Consider the following 16,911-nt stretch of genomic DNA (forward strand, 5'->3'; position numbering starts at 1 on the left):
GCCATACAGCTGTGACATGTGCGGCAAGTGTTACACACAGAGGTCAACGTTACAAACTCACAAAAAAAGTTTCCACAAGATTATTAATAGATGATAGGACTCATTATTTCATAAAAATTCTTATTTTTTGAGCAGGGCGATAGCATGGATAATGCGAGCGATTAGGATTTGCACCAAAACGTACCTATATATTGTGAATTCCCAATATAGTGAACTGAAAGGGTTAAAATTCTATAAACATTCATATTATTTTGTAGTTTGTGGTAAAAGAAGTCTTAGTGCAGGATTTAATGTAGCCAACAGTTTCTTCAGATACAAGGTTAGTTGAACCCATGCTTACTTCACAACAGTTCCCGCTATGGGGTGCCCAACTGGCTATTTGATGTGTAATTTACATTGAAATTATTTACAGTGTTACATTATATTCAATATTTACAATGTATATAATGACGAGTGAATTAGTTTATAGATTTATTTTTTAATTTTAATTACTTAATTAAGTATAACATTTAAGCATCCATCTGAGGAAATGTCATAAATATTTATATTACAATATGGAATTTTTACAGTAAGTTGAAATGTTTTTTTTAAACTAAAACAGTGGCAAACGTAAATTAGAAATATAAATATCTTTCAGCTTGGCTTACAGGTGCAGTAGATAGATTTTGAAGTTAATATTTATTTTGGATTAAACAGGAAATGCCTGAAACATTCTAGAAACTTCTTAAATATTTCGGAAACCTTATGTTCAAATGACTTCTCAAATATTCGTACTGATTAAACTTTTTAAAATATTTATTGCAGCCGAAATGTTTTTAATGTTTTCTTTTCAATGCACCTAACATTTTCCTAGAATTTCAATGATATTCTACACAAGAATGACTTGGCTATGATATTGACACAGGCTCAGTGGCACTAGCGAAACTTCCATGACAATAACAAGCCTCTTTACTCCCAGAAACTAAAAGCATTAAACAAATTATTTGCCACTTGGGTGCATTTTTGTAATATTTAGAAGACTTACAACATTTTTTAAATGGGCCTCTACAAAGGGAATATAATGAATTTTTTGTTCTGCTACCTTATTTTAATTACCCTATGAAGTAAGGATTGAGTGTATCATTGAGGATTGTTTTAGAAGAAATATTAAATAAATTTTACTATATTTACAAAAATTTTGAATGAAATTTATACTTTGTCTTCAAAAGGAGTAACAAAATTCCCCCCCCCCCCCCCCCCTTCTCTCTCTCTTCGAACTAATAGTTGGCATTGTCAAAAAGTCTTCAAAAAAAACTTTTTGTTCTTCTTTTAGGGGGTTCAACTAGAAACAAATTCAATATTGTTCATACTAAGGGAGTTAGGTATATTATGTTTTCATTTATTGAAAAATATCTGCCATTTCTGTCACCCCCCCTCCTCCTCTCCAAGTATGATTTTGCTCATTTATGACCCTGACTGATATTCAATCTGTATATTTCATGTATAAGTTTAGAAGTAATTTGTGCTGAAGTAAAGCAGTAATCGTGTCCATAATGAAGTGATGCAGATAAATTTATGCAAATATAAATTTATACACACACACACACTCACACACTCTCACTCTCACTCTCACTCACTTTTTTATTTTTAGTTGACAATAGTTTTAAGGTCTAGGGTCCATGAAATGAAAAAAAAAAAAAACTTTTTTTTTATTTCTGGAAGTAGCACAATGGTAACAACTGTAAAATAAAGACTTACTGCAAAATCCACAAAAAAAAAATTATTTGGAACAAATTGCTTAAAAACTATTCCATTAATTTTTAAAAGTACAGTCATTTAGCATGAACAGCACTAAAGTTCCAGTTGAGAATCAATGAAATGAACTTGTCTGGCTTGAGAGAATGCTTGGAGGATAAGCTGAAACAATTTGGTAAGTATCTGCAGATCGGTTGTATTGCTCAGTTGGTTGTCTTGCCTCAAACTGGTGTTGTCAGTTTGCTGTTGAATCTGCTGTGGATGGTTAGCTGTTAGAACATGCTTCCACTATAAGGATTTTAAAATTTTGGTGTAGCAAAGTTCATGTGGTCATCGTTGCTGGTAAAGATTGTTACTTCTGCGTTTAAATAATTCTCAGGGCGCCTTGAGGGGCTGTTATTATTTTCTACTAGCTATACCCAGCATGCGTTGTAATGCCTCTTCGTAATTTTTTTTTTAAGTTTTTACACATATACAAAGCATCTATCTCTTTATCTTTCTATAACTCTCTTAATATATATTTTATCTCTATATTCATTTCTCCATATCACTATATCTCTCAATCTCCCTATCTCTATCTATGTTTCTCTATATCTCACTATATATATATATCAATATCTGTCTTATCTTTATATGTATCTTCATGTCTCTATATATCTGTCTATATTTATATAAATATAGCTGTATAATTCTTTACATCTTTTAACTTTTTATTTTTATCTCTTTATCGCCTCTATGTGTATATATTTATATTTCTGTTAATGCATATATATCTAGATATATCTAGCACTATATATCTGTATTTCTCTACATCCTCCTGTAAGGTCAAGTGTGCAAAATTTCATAGAGATGGGCTGAACGATGAGTTATCAATGCAATGATGAAATTTTATCAAGAATAATTAAACTATGCTTTAAGGATTAGTTTTATCAGACCTAGACAGTCTGATAATTACCATTACAAAAATTTCCCGTCCAATACAGTAGAATGTTTCGTTCCTTTCAATAATAAGATATATATTATTTTAATTTTTTTTCCCATTATAAGATGTTGCTCATAAACTTCTTTTCCTGTATAAAATTATGTATTTTAAAATTGAAAACCATTATTTGTTAGGATATTACCAGTTACTTATTTAATTAACATAAATACAAAGTTGGTGATTTATAAAGTTTTTTCAAAGACATTTTTAATCTTAGTCTTTATCTGCAGCACATTCATATTTGGTTAAGTTGATTACTGTATAGAGTGCGCTTGCGTAGTCCAGTATCGATATTGATAGCTCGCAGATTGCTTGCAATGCGCACTCTCTCTCTGTTGCCAAGTGAACTTCATTCAATGGCCCACATTTTCGTGTTAGTCTGTACTACGACGATGGAATGGCGAAATTTTACAAAGAATAATTAAATAATGCTTTAAGGTTTAAATTATGCTTTAAGATTTTGTTTTATCGAAATCTCACTAAGACATTGTTTCAAAGGTCAAGTGTGCAAAGTTTTAACTCAAATCGAATGAACGATGTGCGAGCGCATAGAAGACGAACACACAAAAATTCATTTTTATATATAAGAAGAATTGTACTGTTTTACCCTTAGAAGCTTGGGATGATTGGTTGATATCCAATAACAGTTTGCAGACTGAAAAAGAAAAATTAAAAAAGAGCAATTTAATTTTGGTTCCAAACAATTGTGCAAGTTCCTGCCACTGTCTCAATAAAATGCAATGAAACTGTAACAGTGAACACATAAATGCAAATTGGAAACATGTACACAATGTGTAGTTAAAAGATAGCATGCAAAAGAAACGGGTACCTGAAAAGTAGAAAGAAAATACATTGTAGCATCATGAGAGGGAATGTCACTTTCACCAGACCCAAGATTCAGACAGCGATCTGTCACGTGAAGGGCAGTGTTCTGGGAGCCAAGCCATGGCGGTCGACTCGACAGAAAGTGGCATTGCACTGTGCCAGTTCAAGATGGAAGCAGGACGGTGGAGGGAGAGAGACTGTGGGAGAGATGACATTTGGCAGTCCTCGTCTTGCCGAGCTGCTAGGCATGAAAAACGTTTGCACTCTCGTCCCTGATTAGTCATCAAAATGTACTAACAATTTGGTAATAGTCAATTGGCTCTTAGGACATTAACATATTTTTATTGTTTTAAGAAACACCCCTACATTTACCTACTATATATATTTTTTTACTCTTGAAGAGACAACTGGCTTACATATTTGTTAAAATTTCAGGTTTTGGAACGTTTAACACTCTTTTGCTTTCTAGCTAATCTTAGAATTTACCTCTTGACAGTTATTATTTACTGTCAGAAGTTGGGTCGTATATATCAGAATAACTAAAATGCAATAAATGTGTTTTTTATTCTTATTTAACTGTCAGTTTATTGTAATTAGAAGTATTTTCTTTTTATCAAATATTTATAATCAACTGTAAGTTTACCTTTTTTTAAGCAGTTCATTGTTTGCTTACAGGTTACTGCCATATATAATTATGTGTGTGTCGGTGTGAGGAGGTTATTAATTAATATTTTTAACTCATTTGTCTTATTTGGTTTTGATTGTTTTTCATAACTTGTCAATTATTATGTATTTTGGTGTTATTTTTTTAACTTATTATTCGTGTAAGCATGTGGCAATGCTCTAAATTTTAGATTTTTTAAATCTTTTTATTATTCTTGTTAGTCATGAGTAAAAAAGTTGAAAATGTTGTATTTTGCATAAAGCAAAGGCCTTTAAAACAAATTCAGAATCCTTAACTTTTTTTTCCCTTTAAGTTCAGTGTATACTAATGTGCAGGTAAATAAATATCTTTGTCTTATCACCATCAGTTACATGCAACATTATGAACTGTTGCCATCCTCTTTTGCCACAGTGCTTGTACATTTAAAGTTTTGCCAAATTCTTAAAATTAGAGTTTTCATGTACACCAAATATATGTTTGGAATATATACTTACAGTGTATAAAGTTGTTGCTACAATATTGTTTCTGTTATATCATGTGATAGTTATTTCCTATAGTCTGATATTACACCTACTTGTTTTGGTAATATTTTATCAGGAGGTACTTGCCTAATGTTGGTCTTGGAGCATTAATTGTAGTGCTTCAGCATTGAACTTGTAATAATATCAGGTTTGTAATATTCATAATAATGCTCAGTCTGTTGTGGTTCCATTTTATTCACAGAAAGTTGATTTGTGACAAATGTAAAATGCAGGTGATAAAAAGTAAGTTTAAGTACATAGTAAACAAATCTGTAACTAAATTATAGGTGGTGTAGCATGGTTGCTGTTAAAACAATTACAAAACTAAAATAAGTAATTCAATTGATTTAATGTCTCTGCTTAATTTTCCTGATTTTATAGGGTATTCCTTTTCTTTTCAGGTTTTTTATTGCAGTTATTGAAGGTGGGTTACAAAATTTATCTTCACATGTCCCACCTCCCACACAAAATGAAAGTTGGGTCATGAAAAACTCTACATTAAATGAAACAAGTGAAGTAGATTTGGATGCTATAAAGGAAGAGATGGATCAGATGCCTAATATTTTTCTTTGTCCTATTTGTAAAAAAGTGTTTTCAACAAAGTGCTCCCTAGTTCGGCATCAAGAGCTTCACACGGACACAAAACACTCCTGCAAGATCTGCTCAAAACAGTTCAAGCTGCGTGCTTACCTCAGGAAACACATGGAGACTCACTCTGAAAGCAGAGATCACGCGTGCGACGTTTGCGGCTCGAGGTTCCGGAGGAAGTCGCAGCTGCAGCTCCATAGGGGCAGGCACTCGAAGGTGCTGGCGCTGATGTGCGAGAGGTGCGGGAAGAGGTTCCGCACGCACCCCGAGCTGAAGGGGCACGTCAACCGGCACCACACGGCCAAGCACGTGTGCCCCACGTGCGCACGCTCGTACCCTCACAGGCACGTGCTGGAGAGGCACGTGAGGCGGCACGGGACGCGGGCGCGGGCGGAGAAGCTGCACCAGTGCGAGGCGTGCGGCAAGATGCTGGGCTCCCGGTGGTCCCTGGACCTGCACCGGGGGATCCACGCCGGCCTGCGGTTCCCCTGCGAGCTGTGCGGCAAGGCGATGACCACCCGCTGGAACCTGGCCGCCCACATGAGGGTGCACACGGGCGAGAAGCCCTTGGTCTGCGACACGTGCGGCAAGGCGTTCGCCAGCCTCGGCAACATGATCGTGCACTGCCGCGCGCACACGGGCGAGCGGCCGTACGAGTGCGACCTCTGCGACAAGGCGTTCGCCAAGAGCTCGGGTCTCGTCGCCCACAGACGCTGCCACACCGGCGAGAAGCCCTTCGTCTGTGCCGCCTGCGGGGAGTCCTTCTATCGGAAAGTGCAGTTGCTGGCGCATGGCAGGAAGAAGCACGCATAGACTGCTGTGTTACCAAAGTCTGAAGTGACACCTCTATTACATTATTTATTTATAAATTTATATGGTTTATTAATTTTTGTACCTGGGAAGTTAATTTTTCCCTAGGTGATTATTGTGATTTTTTTTTTTTAGTATTTATACTTATATAACACAGAATGTTTCTGTATCAAAATATATTTTTTTTTGATTGGCGTTAATTTTTGGCTCTCTTGGCAGTTATATTTATATTCAAGTCATTGTGAAAAGCATGGTACAGAAAGTTAAATTGTCTTTTTGTCTTAAAAATTGACATTTATTTTCTTGTTGTGAAGCACATTATTTGTTTCTGTGTACATTAAGGCTGCACATTAAGGCTACTCACAATGTGCCAAATAAAATGTGCTAAGTTTGTAATCTACTTTTAGGGTATCTCTTTTAGAATGTAACTTTTTTAGCAGCAGTTGCAATTTGTCCGATTGAGATTGAAAGTGAAATGCTTCTCCAAGCAAGAAACTAAAATTGTTGGGGAATGATAACTTTTGAATTATTGTTTTAAAGGAATACGTTAGTGTTGATTGTCCATGTTTTTTAGTACGCAAACTAGATAGTAACAATTTTTCTATGTTTTACAATTCCAAATTTTATATTTAATTTTGTGTATTACTTACATGTTCATATTAAAATCAATGCAACTAAAAAAAAATTATGTTTTTATGAATTCATAACATTATTCAAAATTTGTTAAGTTTTATAAGTATTCAGAATAGATTGTTTATTATTAATAATTTTAAAGGATCATTTAATGTTAAAGGAATTTCCACCATCACATTGAAATTTTGTTAAATACTATTAATGAAAATATTTATTTTTTGTTCTTTTTTTTTGTCACTAACCATTCCTGTCTTTAAACTTTCTAATTCACATTCAGAATCCACTGTCTGTAGTCACTGGGCCAAGTGGTTATTTTAATTTTAGACTATTTTGGTGGTCAAATATTTTTTTTTATTAATAGTGCTGCATTCATGCTAATCATAATATTTCCAACCAACATTTTCAAAATAATAATCTTCACCCATAATCACAGTTAATTTGATTCATTTTGGGTGTATATGAATACTTTCCCAACTTGCATTGGAATGTGAAGCTAACTAGAAACACCTGATATGAGGTTGTGTTTTGATGTAAAAGACCACAGAGATTGGTTTAGATTTATTTTAAATAAATTAGACTAAGAATTGCAGTAATAGATAAACAACAATATTTCTAAAAATTCCCTGTGATCTCTCATGTTATGCATGGATACAAGAACGTTTGCCTATGGCAGTCGTTAGCTTCAACACATTGCAGGATAATTATGATCAGGTAGTTTTTAAGCAGGGCTTTTAAAAAGTTTTAAACTAAGCATTAACAAAGAATAAAAAACTTGCTTCTGTTTATATTTTCTTTGATTTCAGTTCAAGTTTGGAATGCTGTTGATTTTGGTTTATTGTATTTTATAAATGAACTTACCTATTTTTTTTTTCAGCAAAAGTGTTTGGAAGTAACACAGTATGATTTCTTGGGGATTCAAGTGTGTGCGAAAGGGTATTAGTAGTGCAGCAAGTTTTAAAAGTGGCCTGTGCATAATTCCAATTTAAATATAACTGCATTACTGGTTAATACACTATTTAGGAGGGAGAGGTCGTAGGAAGGAAAAAAACGTGAAAAAGGAGTTGATCAGTGATTTAGTTGTATGTCCATTCTTTTCATTGTAGTCCTTTTGTTGCTGAATTCTCTTGCATATATCTGTAAACTGTTCATATTTATGAATTAGGTATTTTATATCATGGTCCTCTCTTACACTTAACTATTTCCTCTAAAATTGCTTAATTTCATTAGTTCTGTTTGTTTAATTTTCACACAGGATACTTTATGTTAAACTTTAATGAAATAATGAGCCTGTGGAATATTAGTTCGTAACATCAAAAGTGCGTTAAGTGGCCTGTTGGCAAGTTATGAACAACATTCCTCTTCTTTGCAGGTCAAATGAAATAGCCATTTGGGGACAACATGCTGAAAATTTATGGATGAAACCATTTATGCTACATCCATATAGCAGTGGCAAGGTATGGGAGTCCATAAAGAAAGGTTCTGATACCGTGGAGTCTATAAAGTGTGAGAGCACAGACACGGTTGTATCTGAAACAAAACTGGCCAGCAATGTATTGCAAACTCCTCGGAAGAACAGGAAAACCCTCAAAATTGTTTCGAAAAGATCAGGTAGAAGTAAGAAAAAGGTGAACATTTTCAAATGTGATGTATGTGGAAAAGAGTTTAAGGAGAAGAGGTACCTAAAGCATCACAAATTTTCGCATGTAGATATTCGTCCGTACCCATGTCAAGTTTGCAACAAATATTTTAAGCATAAGTATGATGTGAAAATGCACATGAAAACGCACGAAGGAGTAAAAAATCACATTTGTGAAATTTGTTGTGCTGGTTTCATTAATAGTAGCCATCTTTCAGTTCACAAGAAGAGGCACTTGAAACAATACAAGTATAACTGTGACGTTTGCAGCAAGGGGTTTCTCACTGCGTTCCAGTACGAGGAACACAAGAACTTCCACACTGGGGAGAAACCTCACAAGTGCAAGGTGTGCGGCAAGGCTTACGCCGTGGGCTCCAGCTTGCACTATCACATGCGCTCGCACGGGGAGGAAGCAAATCGGGAGAACAACCGGTGCGCAACGTGCAGCAAATGTTTTGCGAACCAGCGGACGCTGAAGATCCACTTGAAGACGCATTCGGACAAGAAGAACCTGTGCGAGCTCTGCGGAAAGGCGCTGTCCGGGCGTGAATCCCTCAGGACCCACCTCCGCATGCACGCGGGCGAAAAGCCTTTCGTGTGCGACGTGTGCGGCAAGGCCTTCGTTTCGCGGACGTTGATAAAAACGCACTCTCGAATCCACACGGGGGAGAAACCGTATCTGTGCACGGTGTGCAACAAGAGGTTTTCGCAACGCTCCACTCTCACCGTCCACTTGAGATGCCACACGGGGGACCGCCCCTATCGCTGTCAGATGTGTTCGAAGGGATTTGTTTCACGAACATTGCTGAACACCCACCTTAAGAGACAGTGTTTGTAGTTGTATTGTGGCGAGTCTGCATGTTGAGTGCACCGGATGCCTTTTCAGCTTGCTGGTTCCAGACCAGTTTTATGTATGAATGTTAAATTTTAAGCTTGTTTTGGTATTTAGTCCTTGATTCATCGTCAGTCATTCATCAATACTTAACGTGTAAGTTTTGTTCCTGAATATATTGTTATTCGTGCATTTTCCCCTGCGACCCTATTTTAATTGTTTCCAAATATTACAAAGTTAATGTTGTTATATAATGGTGATTTAAGGTGGACTTAAAAAAACTAAGCGCAATCTTTTAATTCATTGCTTGTTGTTATTTACGTCAAAGCATTCAAGTGTGTTGTAGCAGAACACAAAATAAGCCTCATTGAACATGTAGTATTTGTTTTGAGTTCTTTAGGGCTGACGGCGGAAGTTTAAGAAACATGCATAAACTTGCAGTTTACCATGTTGCCAAATAATAATTTTATTTTTGTACGTTTCAAATGGCTATCTCAAAATTAGTGTATGTTTAAAAGAATCTGAACTTGCTATACAATATTTTCCCAATGCATAATTTGGTGTGAATTGTGTTGGAGAATGAGTTGTAATGTACTTTTAATATTTTGACAATTGCAATATTATCCACTTTGTTTCACTTTTGAACTTTTAAAAATAGCAAAGTATTTTATTTATTTATTTTTTGCATTACATGATACGTTTACACTTTTGCATCGTGGTTCTCATTTTGTCATGGATCAGAGATCAGTCTCTGCAATCTGAATTTTTTCCCCCATGATAGCTAACCCTGGCATGACTCAAGAGTTAAGCCCACTAGCGACATCAAACCCCTACCTTTCCTCTTGCTCTGATTTAATCCTTCACTGACTTACTTAAGTCTCGGCTGAATGTGTTGCTGTAGATAGTAATCTTTGCGAGACCAATTTTGTAATTGAGTTTCCCTAATATTCCTTCATATTCCTATAATCTGCATGCCTCCTTTCTAATTTATATTCCATGCTTTTATATACTGTGTTATTTACTTGGCTCAGTACATGAAAAGTTTTAACACTTGTTTTGATTTGAATTTAGTATGTCTGTCTCACTCTCTAATTTTATTCAACTTAAACATTTGATATTATGGCTGAACCTCGCATGTCTTAAACCCAAGCTCTTGTTTGCTTCTAATTACCTTCCTTTTCTTTATACAACTTTAGATTATCAGCACCTTCTTCTAGTCTTACACTTTTATCATTTATTTATCTTGGACATTACTATGAATTGTAAGGACCAAATTTAACTTTCTTGTGTATTATATACCACCTGTTACAATTTCCTAAGTACTTTGTCATTGTATTTTTATTTTTTCTTACTTTCTCTAATTTATTTCTCTTACTTTTTGCTAACTGCTCTCTCTCTTTCTGTAATATACTTGAGCCATGTGCTGGACTGCCATCACAAATCATTTCTGAAATAAATATAATTTGTTCATCTTTCCATCCATGATTGTTCTTTTAAAAAATTGAGGTTGGAAATTATCTGCCCATTTTTAAAGGGCATGCTGAATCTTCAGTATGATGATTTTGTTTGAAAACAGGATAGTGTGCTTCTTAAGCTTCCATTTTTTTTAAAAACTTTTACTAGCATCATTTTAAACTATATATTTTTTAAATAGGCCTGATTTTCTTTGACAAATATTTTTATGTGTATATATTTGGGGAATGTGTTATGTTTTTAAAAGTGTACAGCAATAAATTTTGAATCTTTTATCTTAATATATGTGTTGGATAATAATGTTTTTTCAATTTTTCAGAAAAACTTGAGTGTTACCAAATGACTAGTTTTTGTGCAATTCTAAGAATAGAATCAGTGTTCATATTACCGTGTTTCTTGAGATTTTTTTTTGCAACTGACAAAACTCAATATATTATAAAAAATTATTTATGTATTTTGTAATAAAAAAAATAAATTTATGCTGGCAGTCAGATATCTAGTTTTTTTTTTTAAACTGTAAGAATACAAACAGAATTAATAATAATGCCATGCTCAGTGAGATTTTTGGCAACAGACAAAACTTGTAGTGCAATTTATTAGAGAAAATTATTTATTGTTCTTTGTACTAAAATAAAACTAAAACCAGGCTTGTTGGAAGCTCAGTTCATAGTATGGTAAACTCTTGTTTTTTTACTAATTTTTAATGTCAATACAAAGTAGCAGTTTCCCTTGCATCAAAAACATTAAAAATATTTAATTATTCATAAAATTAGTATAGTTGCGAATACCAAGAGTTTTTTTAAATTGTTGCCATAGTTCACAAATGCAAAGTGGTAAGTCAACCCCCTAATTTAAAAGTCCCTATGGTTTCTAAGGCAGGACTCACAAATTTGCTCCATTTTAAAAATAATTTTTGATAAATTTATACTATTTTGTCCAAAACCAAAATTGCTTTAAAAATGTATATTTCTCACAAGTTTGACCTGATTTTTTCCTATCAATTTCTTTTCATGGAGATGCATTGCATTTTTTAATTCAATAATTGCCTTTCAAATAAAAAATTGTACTTCAGGAGACATTTCTTTCATCGTCAAAAATGCCTTTCGTTGGCAAAAGAACAATCTCCCAGCTTTGTTTTACCCAGCTAGATTTGCTTCCGTGTGTCTTTTCTGTTGTGCACAGAAATAAGTTTGTCATGAGCTTATGCTGCTGTACTTACTAAGTAGATGGTAAGCACAGTGAATATAACAGTAATTAATTTACCACATAGATGCATTACAAATACATATAAATTAAGTGCACAGATGAGTTAATTTTCATATAATTTCACCTACCACTATCTTGTGTCTGAAGCAAGCATGGTGATGGGAAACACTAGAAGAGATGAAGAGCAGGTTACGGCACCAGTTCTGGTGGATAGCATATGTGCTTTGGGGTGGAATTCCAATAAGTTCGCATTGAATAAGCACTGCCATTTTCAGCAACAGTCGGTTCCTGTCTCGCGGGTCATGTTCAATAATGTGTCCAATCCAAATTGCAATAGGATAACAGATCGGCAGCCGTTTTAGTAAAAGTTGGATTGCGTGCCTCTTGATGAACCTTTACACAATATTTATTTACTTTTGCATTAGAATAATGGAATGCAACACAATTTAGACTATCTGGTTAACACCTGATGAACTGTCTTTTTTTTAATTTAAATTCTGAAAATATAATATAAAAAAAAAAACAGCTAGGTGATTTTTGAAACAGCCGAAGTAATATATCCTGAGTTGCAGTTTCAGAAGAGTGCAACAGCATTGGCTCAGTAACCATCGCGAAACAATTTTTTTTTTTAAAACTGCGTGTTGTTACACAACTCCATTCCGTTTTGCAAAACTTACAATTCTTGATGCAATTCTTCATTTTCTCATGAATGTTCAGACGAATCATACTAATGAAATCCAAGCATCACCTACCCGAAAACCTCAATCCGGTGGAAAAAAATGGTGCTTGTACTTACGCGTGTAGGTTAGAAGTTACACTTTTTTTTTAACATACATACTAAAATTAAAATTAATACTTATAAACTTTAACTCAAACATGTAAAAATTTTTTCAAAATTTGGTAGCATAATTTTTTTTCAATGTTGTTGTCAATGATAAATATGAGTATTTAGTATTTCACAGCACAATGGATGTAGTTTTATTTATTTATATTTATATACACTTACATATATATGTATACACAATAAATCACATCAATTTTGTTTATATAATTTATTTTTATCATAAAAAAAATAAGGGCAATAGGCATATTTTGTATGAAATAATAAAACCAACGCACAAGTGCTCTGTATTAATAGTTAATAATTGCACTAATAAGTTGTATGAAAAAGTAAAAAAAGAAATCCATCAAGGAACCTTGTCACTAACATGCACTTTACCACACTGTACACATACTTTACACACACAGCAGTTTACATGACTGAAACTAATATGTGTTTTCAAGTCTGTAATGCTAATTTTCCTATCACTGGAAAAGTGAACTCGTGTTTGTGCGTAATTTGGGCACATCTGTCACATATAGGACTCCGAAATCTCGGATAGGACTCCAAAATATGCTCCAGATAATCAAGGGACTTGTTAGGATATGTTCTCGAAAATTAAGGGATTTGTTATGGCCTATCTTAGAGTTTGGGGGTGGTATTCTGCTCTAGGAATACATTTAAGCTACAGGTGGAGCATATTCAGTGCCTAAACCTTTATTTAGGTCCCTTGGAATACCTTCCTTAGTCATAACTGTATCCTTAAGGAGTCCTAATTTTTTTATAGTTGACAGCAACATGATTCATTAGCAACAAACTGAGCACAATAACTGGTAATAAAATTGGCTAACTAGTAAGATTGACGTAATGGGCTTTGGAAACTGTATGAATACAACTAAAATATTAGTTGTTTCCATGCAACAATTAAAATTTTATTCTATAGATTACATCTATACAGCTATTTCAGACTTGATAAAAAAAATTGTATTTTGGTTATGTTTATTGTAATTTCCTTCATACCAGTAGGTAGGTAGATTTATTATTGGTGTAAATGCTGGCAATTGTAAATAAAAACTAGTGGTAATGTGTAATATAAGAAAGCAGGAAAGTGCCTTATAGGAATATGTTTTGTAGTTCATTAGAAAATTATCTTATTTTCTTTGAAATGATTTGAAATATGACATATTTATTTCAGAAACAGGTTCTAATCCTGTTACTTCAAACCTCATCTGGAGCAAGGAATTGTCTTTTATATAAATAAGTAAACAAGTTGACTGTATGGATATTGTAATTATTTATAATATTTAATCATTGTCATGTTAATTTGGACTTATTTTCATATTATTGTTGTGTCTGGGTTTGGTAAAAAAAAATTTTTTAGTTATGATATTTGTAATATATGTGCAATATTTTAATGTATTTAAAGATAACTAAACTTTATTGACTCTCAATTTTAATTTAAGGTTTCTTTTTGTGAAATGTTAATTATGGTGTTAATTTTAGGCTTAGTTTATTCATCATTATTAAGAGGATCAACTAGAATGTTTCATAAATAAAATTGATTAATTAATGGCTTTTTTACTAGATTCACAAAACTCCTCTTCTTTGCAGGTTCAATCAAATAATGCTTTGGGAACATCTGCGTAAAAGGTATGTTGAATCATTCTTCATGAACCCGTACTTAATGGGCCAGCCTGGTACTACTACGCTACAGGAGTATGCCAACTTGCAAAACTCACACCTAAGAGGACTTTATGAGAAAATGTTAATGTCTCTCCAAACTAGGGGACAATATGAGTCTCTTTCAGAACTGTTGTCTAAGAGTGCTAGTGAGGCTGAGAGAGTTGTTTATTATGGGTATTCAGGTGAGAGTAACATTTCAGAGTCACACAGTTCTGAATGTTCAGACAGTCCTGATCAAAGAGACTTTCCCGAACAGGTATTTAGTTCTGAACAGGTACATAGTTCTGATCAACCTCAAACTCAAACTTCTGATCAACCTCAAAATAAAAGTTCTGATCAACCTCAAAATCAAAGTTCTGATCAACCTCAAAGTCAAAGTTCTGATCAACCTCACAGTTTTGATTCGAGTTCAGTTCAGCCACACAGTTTGGTTCAGCCACACAGTTCTGAACAGCCATTTAGTTTTGAACGACGACGTAGCTTTGAACCGCCGCACAGTTTAGAACAGCTACTTAATTTCAAGCAACCAAGCAGCTTTGAACCGTCACACAGCTTTGAACAAGCTTTCAATTTAAAACTCTCGGTTGACATTGATAGCGTGAATAAGGAGTGCAGCATCAATGGAAAGCAGTTGACGAGTGATACATCAGCAGGTGCAGGCTTATCAGTGCAGAGTGAGCATCAGGATCGTGAGTGGGAGTTGCCCTACGACGATTTCAATTGCAACGTGTGCGGGAAAGTGTGCTTGACGAAGAGCCAGTTGAAAAACCACATGGTGTCGCACACGGACGCCCGGCCTTTCAAATGCGACGTCTGCAGCCGTACGTACAAGCGGGCTTTCGAATTGAAGAAGCATTTGGCTACCCACACGGGCGAGATGGAGCACATCTGCGACATCTGCGGCTACGCCACTTTCCAGAAGTCCAACCTGGTGGTGCACCGGAAGAGGCACCTGAACGACTACAAGTTCAAGTGCACGGTCTGCCGGAAGGGCTACTACACCAACACGGAGCTCCAGCGGCACATGATCGTGCACATGGAGCAGAACCCGTTCCAGTGCGACATCTGCGGCCGGGCCTACCTCTACAAGAGCAACCTGTCCATGCACAAGAAGAAGCATGAGCCCAACTACCGCGAGGTGTTCAACTTCCAGTGCGAGTTCTGCGGCAAGCGGTTCTTGCACAACAACTCGCTCCGCATCCACCGGAAGTACCACCTGGGGGAGAACCAGCTGGTGTGCGACATCTGCGGCAAGACCCTGTCGGGCGGGGAGGCCCTGAAGGCGCACCGGCGCATCCACACGGGCGAGAAGCCGTACGCCTGCGACGTGTGCGGGAAGCGGTTCAGCAAGCAGGACTACCTGAAGGTGCACCGGCGGGTGCACACGGGGGAGAAGCCCCACGCCTGCAGCGAATGTGGCAAGGCCTTCTCGCAGTTGTCCACTCTGATGATGCACAAGCGGCTCCACACGGGCGTCAAGCCCTACCGCTGCGAGTCCTGCCCCAAGGCTTTCGTTTCCAAGACGCTTCTGAAGAGTCACCAGAAGGTGCATCCAACTTAAATGAACAACAATATTCCCCCCACACTAACTGATTGAGAGGTTTTTTCAAGGTGGGTTGTATTGACTGTTGCAATAAAAAGAAATTGTTTTTATTTTGAGTAAAGTTGAATAAATAATTTCAGCAGTGTTAAGTGTCTTGTTCCTGTACAGTAGTCAGAGGTGAAGACTGTAGCATTGATAACTTTTTGTGTAGCCAAATAGTCATACCTTTATTTGTTGAATATTATTTTTTTAATTATATTTTTTTTAGTAAGTTTGTTATTTTTGCATTGATTGATCTGATTATACTGTAAGATAATTGGGAGACCTGTTTTCATTCAAGCCATTAATTAAATTGTTTACAATGACTAATAGATTCAAATCACTTGATAATTTGTTAATGAGCAAGTGTATGTTTTCTCTTGGGTTTTAATCAAAAAAATTTTAAAATTCTGTTAAGGATTACTGAGGGATTAATAATTCAGTTTATGTAGTCTTGTGTAAATAATACTTGAAATCCATGTAAATCTTCTAGATTGTTATGCTTAGCTCTATAATGCATTTTCCAGCAGAAGTTTTGGTTGATCAAGCAGTTTATCTGTCTGTGTAATTTTACCCTATTACTTGAAACTGTGTTATTACTATACCAGGGGTAAATAAAAAGTTCTTTTAAAAATAGTAAAATTTTTGTAAAATAACAATATTTTATATCCCTATAACTAAACTTATTTCTTCTAAATGTTTCAAGAATATTTTCAAATATTTAATAAGCTGGAATTACAATGGCTTATCGCGTGCGTTTGTCGCCTGTCTTTTCGTCATCCTTTTTTACGTTAGTCACAGAGTGATTTGCAACACACTGCTCGTCCGTCATAATATTTTTCCATTTCAGTGCTGGAAACTGTTGAGAAAACTTAAATTTTGGAGAAAATTTCTCTTATGTAATTAGATTAGTTAAACAGTC

The 16,911-nt window shown here is 35.1% G+C and overlaps 2 protein-coding genes across 2 annotated transcripts in view; both read left to right on the forward strand.

Annotated features, from left to right (window-relative positions):
- The window catches only part of LOC134543261 (zinc finger protein 585A-like), a 184,231-nt gene that overhangs the window by 61,090 nt on the left and 106,230 nt on the right, over nt 1-16,911 (forward strand). The window lies entirely within an intron of this gene.
- On the forward strand, nt 99-16,625 carry LOC134543085 (zinc finger protein OZF-like). The gene is made up of 2 exons (XM_063387859.1): nt 99-319; nt 14,336-16,625. Exon 2 carries the CDS (start codon nt 14,349-14,351, stop codon nt 15,966-15,968), a length of 1,620 nt encoding a protein of 539 aa, XP_063243929.1. The 5' UTR covers nt 99-319; nt 14,336-14,348; the 3' UTR covers nt 15,969-16,625.

This window comes from Bacillus rossius (genome assembly GCF_032445375.1).
Source record: "Bacillus rossius redtenbacheri isolate Brsri chromosome 9 unlocalized genomic scaffold, Brsri_v3 Brsri_v3_scf9_2, whole genome shotgun sequence".
NCBI classification, from domain to species: domain Eukaryota; kingdom Metazoa; phylum Arthropoda; class Insecta; order Phasmatodea; family Bacillidae; genus Bacillus; species Bacillus rossius.